Source organism: Mytilus edulis, chromosome 4 (assembly GCF_963676685.1).
Source record: "Mytilus edulis chromosome 4, xbMytEdul2.2, whole genome shotgun sequence".
In the NCBI taxonomy this organism is placed as follows: domain Eukaryota; kingdom Metazoa; phylum Mollusca; class Bivalvia; order Mytilida; family Mytilidae; genus Mytilus; species Mytilus edulis.
This window is the reverse complement of record NC_092347.1, coordinates 64348422-64357219: the sequence shown is the minus strand read 5'-3', so window position 1 is coordinate 64357219 and position 8798 is coordinate 64348422. Positions and strand designations below refer to the sequence as shown.

At 29.2% G+C, this 8798-nt stretch overlaps 1 protein-coding gene across 1 annotated transcript; it reads right to left on the bottom strand.

Annotated features, from left to right (window-relative positions):
* Positions 1 to 5373: 5373 nt before the first annotated feature.
* LOC139520212 (uncharacterized) lies at positions 5374 to 8686 on the bottom strand. The gene is made up of 7 exons (XM_071312680.1): positions 8598 to 8686; positions 8069 to 8142; positions 7619 to 7686; positions 6984 to 7064; positions 6529 to 6613; positions 5901 to 6023; positions 5374 to 5631 (listed from the first exon to the last, which is right to left on the bottom strand). Exons 1-7 carry the CDS (start codon positions 8674 to 8676, stop codon positions 5539 to 5541), a joined length of 603 nt encoding a protein of 200 aa, XP_071168781.1. The 5' UTR covers positions 8677 to 8686; the 3' UTR covers positions 5374 to 5538.
* Positions 8687 to 8798: the final 112 nt, after the last annotated feature.

Genomic DNA, 8798 nt, shown 5'->3' with positions numbered 1-8798 from the left:
ATTTAGATCACATACTGTACAACAATAATCAAAAAGAGGAAATGCGTATTTATTATTAAATAAACATAAACCTTTTTGTGGAATATAATGCTTCAATTGATTTCGTAAACCTAGTCTAGTACTAATCACGGTACATACTTTTTTTATTTGTTGATTCCATGAAAGACAATCATCGATTATGATACCAAGTAATTTTTCATTGTTTACATTCATTCCTTTTATTGTGTACTGTATTCCAGCATGACTGAATCTCGGATTTTTCTTTTTACTGTGGATTTGTGTAAAAGATATCTTGCAAAAATGTGTGAAAATATTTTATGATGGATGTTTTGATTATTCTTGTAGTTGTTTGCGACCAAAACTTATATGCATGAAATATTTGCCACTGGAATAAATATATATATATACATATAGAATAAAAACTATAACACGAATTCCCATACGTATGGAAATTCGTGTTATAGTTTTTATTATACAATCATTCAGACTTTATATATAGACACAATGAACAGATCTGAGAATACTCGCAGTTATCCGACAGCTAGTTCAAAGCCACTAACAACTAATAAAAAATTATGCCTCTACGACTGAACAATCAATCCGTACACATCCAACATACAATGGATTAAGTGTAAAGAAATCTAGTTCATAATTTACTCCTTTGGTTTCTTTCACATGTTTTTTTTTTGTATTATCCTACTTTTTGTTTACCAGTATGTGTGTTTCATTGTCAAACGCTGTACAGTTACTTTAATATTTGAACTCTGGCACACTGTTGCCTCATTTTGAATCATACCACATCTCTTTTTTTATACAGTTCCATTAGTTAGAAATATGTAATACGAAGTAATTGCATCTACCTTTGACTGATAAATTTGGGTAGACTGATATTTATCATATATCATCTATTCAGTCACTAACACTAATTCACTGTTATCCGGTCATTCATATAATATAAGTAAGTCATCCAAACAGCAGGTTTCTGTTTTAATGATCACAAAGTAGTTTTAACAGATAACTTCTATAAATGTCCACTTGCAAATATTTCGTTAATTTAAACCGACTATGAGACACTGGAAAACAAGGTATGAATGTTATCACTTGAAGTCATAAAACTTACATTAGAACATTTTATTAAAATTGATTATTGAAATCAACTAAATTCATCTGTGTAAAAAAAAGCTCTGTAATATATAGCATGCATAAGAAAAATGACCACAAAAATCAACATGAGACAGAAAGTATGACCACAAAGCACCAACAGATAACAAAAGGACAAACAGCAGGAAAAACAGTACACAAAACAACTAAAGACTGAGAAATTTGAATCCCTCCAAAATGAAGCCTGATCTTATATGCTCTGGAAGGATAATCAGATCAGATCCTGCTGTACATGAAACACTGCTTAGCTCATCGTGTGTTAAGAGATATTAAAGAAGTGAAAATAAGACACACTTTTCTGCTGCCATTCCAAACTTCCCTATTTATTCAGTCAAGCTCAGTCACAAAATATGGTGCCTAACACATGTAACACTGTCACTCATGTATGTAAATAAAGTCATTCTATATATAACTGGATTTAAATTGTGAACCACAAACCAGCATTTGTTCTACTAAAACCCTAACATTGACCCTCAAACAAAAAAGTTTAAAAGGTCAAATAAAGTATGTAATTAGAAAATTGAAATTGTATTTTGTTTTAGGTTTAGTCAACTTTAAAACTATTGTCACTTGATAATTATTCTTTTTGATTTTAAATCCCAGATTTTTACCTTTGCAAGCTTAAAAACCCTGAAAGTCTCTCACTCTATGCCAGGGTTTCTGATTTTTGGCCGGAACATAAGAATTCATTATACAGTTCAAGTACTCATATATAGAGCATCTTGGCTTTATTTACAGGTTTCAAATTATTGTAAGACGTTAATATATTTTGATCTTTACACCAGTTTCTGTTAACTCATGCTTTTGCAGTCATTTTCAATATATCAAGAAACGCATAAAACAATTATATAAATATGGATAACATAATCAGGAATTTATTAGTATTCACATACCTGCCAACTGTCACTATTTGTGGGGGATTTCCACCATGGAGGCTCCCAAATTGAAATTTTGAAAGAGCAATTTTGTCCACAATTTAAACAAAACAACTAATTTTACAATGACTTAAGGCTTATAAAAGTATGAGGAATCCAAAAAACAACATTAAAATGTATTTAATGGACCCCTTGAAGGTTTTTTAGGACTATGACAGCCATCTTGCACGCAAACCCCCATGGGCATTTTAAAAAGTTGGCAGGTATGTATTCAGTCCCTAATATAATTATTTCATACTTGTACAAGTCATTCAAATATACTGACAGACCCACCCATAGTGTGTCTATAGTTTATATTCATACATGAAATAATGGAATAACAAATGTCAACTTCAAAAAACAATTTAAATAGGCAAATTTAAATCCATCCAAACACTACTATTATCTAGCAATGTATACACTTGAAACTCTCATTCATAAATATCTTGCATTCATTTATATGTAAAATAGTCCTTCAAACATGTAATCTAGTCATTCACACATGTTATCTTGTCATTCATATATGTAATCCAGTCATTCATATATGTAATCCAGTCATTCATAAATGTAATCCAGTCATTCATAAATGTGATCTAGTCATTCAAACATGTAATCCTGTCATTCATAGAATAAATCCAGTCGTTTACACATGTAATCCAGTCATTCATATATGTTATCCAGTCTTTCATACATGTAATCCAGTCATTCATATATGTAATCCAGTCATTCATATATGTAACCCAGTCATTCATATATATAATCCAGTCATTCATATATGTAATCTAGTCATTCATATATGCATTTATATAATCCAGTCATTCATATATGTTATCCAGTCATTCATATATGTTATCCAGTCATTCATATATGTTATCCAGTCATTCATATATGTAATCCAGTCATTCATACATGTAATCCAGTCATTCATATATGTTATCCAGTCATTCATATATGTAATCCAGTCATTCATATATGTAAATCCAGTCATTCATATATGTTATCCAGTCATTCATACATGTTTTCCAGTCATTCATATATGTAATCCAGTCATTCATATATGTAATCCAGTCATTCATATATGTTATCCAGTCATTCATACATGTTATCCAGTCATTCATATATGTTATCCAGTCATTCATACATGTTATCCGGTCATTCATATATGTAATCCAGTCATTCATATATGTTATCCAGTCATTCATATATGTAATCCAGTCATTCATATATGTTATCCAGTCATTCATATATGTAATCCAGTCATTCATATATGTAATCCAGTCATTCATTTCTCCCTATCTAGTCATTCATATTTGTAATGCAGTCATTCATACATGTAATCCAGTCATTCATACATTTAATCCAGTCATTCATTTCAGCTTATCTAGTCATTCATATATGTAATGCAGTCATTCATACATGTAATCCAGTCATTCATATATGTAATCCAGTCATTCATATATGTGATCTAGTCATTCAAACATGTAATCCAGTCATTCATAGAATCAATCAAGTCATCTATATATGTAATCCAGTCATTCATACATGTTATCCAGTCATTCATAAATGTAATCCAGTCATCCATATATGTAATCCAGTCATTCATACATGTAATCCAGTCATTCATATAAGTTATCCAGTCATTCATATCAGTTATCCAGTCATTCATACATGTAATCCAGTCATTCATACATGTTATCCAGTCATTCCTATATGTAATCCAGTCATTCATATATGTAATCCAGTCATTTGTAAATGTAATCCAGTCATTCATACATGTTATCCAGTCATTCATATATGTAATCCAGTCATTCATATATGTGATCTAGTCATTCATATAAGTTATCCAGTCATTCATATATGTAATCCAGTCATTCATACATGTTATCCAGTCATTCCTATATGTAATCCAGTCATTCATATAAGTTATCCAGTCATTCATATATGTAATCCAGTCATTCATACATGTTATCCAGTCATTCATATATGTAATCCAGTCATTCATACATGTTATCCAGTCATTCCTATATGTAATCCAGTCATTCATATAAGTTATCCAGTCATTCATATATGTAATCCAGTCATTCATACATGTTATCCAGTCATTCCTATATGTAATCCAGTCATTCATATATGTAATCCAGTCATTCATATAAGTAATTCAGTCATTCATATATGTAATCCAGTCATTCATATATGTTATCCAATCCAGTCATTCATACATTTAATCCAGTCATTCATAATGTAATCCAGTCATTCATACATTTAATCCAGTCATTCATTTCAGCTTATCCAGTCATTCATATATGTAATCCAGTCATTCCTATATGTAATCCAGTCATTCATATAAGTTATCCAGTCATTCATATATGTAATCCAGTCATTCATACATGTTATCCAGTCATTCATATATGTAATCCAGTCATTCATACATGTTATCCAGTCATTCCTATATGTAATCCAGTCATTCATATAAGTTATCCAGTCATTCATATATGTAATCCAGTCATTCATACATGTTATCCAGTCATTCCTATATGTAATCCAGTCATTCATATATGTAATCCAGTCATTCATATAAGTAATTCAGTCATTCATATATGTAATCCAGTCATTCATATATGTTATCCAATCCAGTCATTCATACATTTAATCCAGTCATTCATAATGTAATCCAGTCATTCATACATTTAATCCAGTCATTCATTTCAGCTTATCCAGTCATTCATATATGTTATCCAGTCATTCATAAATGTGATCTAGTCATTAAAACATGTAATCCAGTGATTAATCTGCCTGACCAAAAAAATATCTTGTTTGTTGATTGAAATACATGTATAAACTAACATAAACTGTATTTGTTTGATACAGTTTTTATTCAAAATAAATCATATATTTTCAATCTGTTCAATATAAGCACTGATTTAATTATAAAAAGTTTATTTCTGATTTTTTTTAAATTACTGCATGCATAAAGAATTTTCATCTTTTTTGTGGTTGTTCAGTTATTGTTATTGTTGTTGCAAAAAATACATTTATGAAGACCTTTATTTACACTTATTATTTCAAATTTTTATTTGTTAAAAGAAAATTTTACTAGGTAAAATGTTGAAACTTTTATTAATTTTTAAATCAGTGTTTATATCAAACAAATTGTAAAAGTGTTATCGATTGAATGAATAAAACATCACATGCAGTTTAAAATTACTTATAATTATTTCTACATGTATTTTCATCATTGACAGTTCATTTTTTAAATTGCATTAATAAGGATGTCTTTTAAAAAAAGCCAACATGAGGATAAAATATCTGGACAAGTATTTGTCATTGCATTTCAAAAATTGTATATCTGCCTTAAAACTAATTTTTAAATACCAAAAAAAAATCAATGTATCTGAAAACATGTGAAAGGACAAACAAAAGTAATGCTTCTTTCCACCTATATTTTTTTACACAGTCAGAATTGCTAGGAAATGTATGGTCTTGGAAGAGTTCTATAAAACAAAATATATTCCTGGTCCTTGCAGTTCTGGAATGACAGTTCAGTTATGCTTGTTATCTGAAAATAAAAACATTTATAACTTATAGAAACAAATATTATTCAATGTCTGATGCATTTTTTATATACTTGGTGTATTTTCATTTAATTGTATTTTTGAGTTTGAAGATTTCTGAAAAGTTGATGTAAAACTGAATGCATTGCAATTGTTGTTGCTCTCTCTCACCTCATGAGGTGTGCAATAACTGTTTATGACTGAATTATGAAAATAAAATGAGAGAATTATGAATATCTTTGAACTATACAATAAATATAAGATTTCCTTTCACCTTCATGTCATCAATTTTGAACCAATGCTGCCCAAATTTCACAAATGAATAGTAGTGACCATTTGAAGCACTTCTACCAGCATGAAAAATCACCCCAAATAGCTGTGCCTTGTCCTCCAGTTCCTAAATGAAAGTGAAGATTTTTTATTACCATAAATGTTCTTCAGAGTTAATCTAACAAAGAACCAGGTAATGTTTAAAACATTACAAGAAAAACTTCAAAATAGAATTGTTAGGTCAGATTGTTTTTTCTGCAATGTTATGTTATTTCTTTAAATTGCCCAATTCTAACAAAGACTTTAAGAAAGGAATCAGATTATGGAATAAAACTATAAATGAAATATACTAAATTTACTCAAATACAATATATAAAACCGGATAATTGATGAAAATTAAATACTTTCTTGTGTACAATTTGGAAATTAGTATGGTGTTCATTATCACTGAACTATATGTATTTGTTTAGGGGCCAGCTGAAGGACGCCTCCAGGTGTGGGAATTTCTCGCTACATTGAAGACCTGTTGGTGACCTTCTGCTGTTGTTTTTTTATTTGATCGGTTGTTGTCTCTTTGACACATTCCCCATTTCCATTCTCAATTTTATTTATGGGATAATGGTGTATCATACCTTTCCATTTGACACATGATTGCGTAAATGAAGATCAAACGACACATCAACCTTTTTATTGACTTTTCTTAAAGTTCCATTAAATCTGTAAATCAAAAATTGAACATTATTTAACAATCTTTTCACATCAATCATATTGTCCAAAATTAGTAAACCTATGTATTAGATACCCCTTGAGGGCATTAATTAACACTAAAATATCAGTGTTAATGCAGAACAACAGTTTTTTTAAAAGTAGTAGAGATGTCTTTCAGCAACCAAGTGATGTTGAAAAGCAACATATTTGCAATGATTCACCTAAAATAAGAAAAAAAATCTATTTGATTTTTGTTATTTTTCTGTTATTATCATTAACTCATTGTAAATAAATTTCATGTTGTTTTAAACTCAGTATCTTAAGTTGTCTCATAGCAAAATACTAATTGGTTTCTGAAAAACACTTCAATTCTAATTACCTTTTCAAATGGATAACAATATTCTTTGGGATGCTATCCAAAGTTGTCATTTTCTTTGCTGATCCATTTTTACTTTTACATCTAAGAAGAATATACAAAAGTTTTCTATTAAAAGGCTAATATTTGGTCTTCTAAATTTATTCAATATGAAGCATATTTCAATAAAACAATTTTTAAACACTAATAAAATCAAAATTAACAATGGAAATGGGGAATGTGTCAAAGAGACAACAACCCGACCATAGAACAGACCACAACAAAAGGTCACCAATAGGTCTTCAATACAAAGAGAAACTCCTGCACCAGGAGGCTTTCTTCAGCTGGCCTCTAAACAAATATCAATACTAGTACAAAGATAATGAATGTAATACTTAACTCTCAAACCTCCCCCTATACCTCTAGCCAATGTAGAAAGGTAAACACATAACAATACACACAGTAAAATTCAGTTCAAGAGATGTCCGAGTCCTATGTTAGAAGAGATTACAAAAAAAATTAATGACTAAGACAATATAATGTGTTATTTAGAAATTACTATAATGTAAAACATGAATACAGTTTTGCAGCATTCTGATTGCTCATGTACTTAATTCTTCTCTATCATGAAATTAACAACATAATAATATAAAACATACACTAAACAATTGTATTCCACAGGTACAGCAGCAAAATATTCCTCCACAGCTTGGGAAACTGTTTGAACCTAATATGCAAAATTAAAAAAAATATTATTATTAACTTAAAAGATGCAGTATCATAGTTTAGTACAAATGTATACTTAAGATAATTATTTGAAAAGGCTAATCATAATCAAACACCTTTAAATACAAGTTGAATAATTATAAGCTTTTAAAACACAACTTCACAATAAGTATCAGAATTATGCATGCTATCTTAATGTAACATGAACCAAGTTTATCATCAAACAGTATTCTCCTTTCTGTATTTGAAAATTAAAACAATTAAGATATAAATGGTGTTTAAATAATATTGTTCCAGTTAAAACAAGGACATAAGGAAAGTGGATTCTTTGGATTCTTTGAATTTATCTAATCTATAATATGTATATGAATTATAATCTGTACCTCCTCAATAGAAATACTGATGTCAGAATACACATCTTCCTTGCTGCTTACTGAACCACAGGTATCACAAACAACTAAAGGTTAAATAAAATCTTAATCAAAGTTAAGCTAGAAATGCTATGTAAAAGTTTCCAATTATAATAATAACTAAATAACAAATGTAAAAACAAGTTTTTTAAATTGTGAAAATCAATACAGGATATTCCATTTCATGAATGAACTGATCCCAGCTGATCTGAGGTAAAATAAGGAAAATCAAAATCTGGTCATAGCTAGCTTGAAATGTAAAGATATTCTATTTGAGATATTCTTTTCTCCGTTAAATAATGCCTTATTTCTGGGTAGCTGCACCAATGAAAATGAAACAATACAAAAAGAAAGCAAAATAACCAAGTTCTACAATATAGCAATTTATATGTCTCAAATTTGATCTCTTATTTAATACTTTTTCTTAGAAATGAGATAAAAGAAATTAAAATTATTACACAATACACTGTAAACGGATTCATATCATATGAAGAAATTTTACCTGTACTCTTTTGTATACCATAAAAAATGTTCCGCACACCACAATCCTGATTACTACTGAAAAAGAAATTGCAGATCATTCAGACAGACTTACACCAAATTGTAAAAAAAAATCATCTTCCCACCCCATTTGGATAAATCTATATATGTTGACAAGCTGATACATGTATATATGTTAATTCCTTCAACACTTGAAAATAAG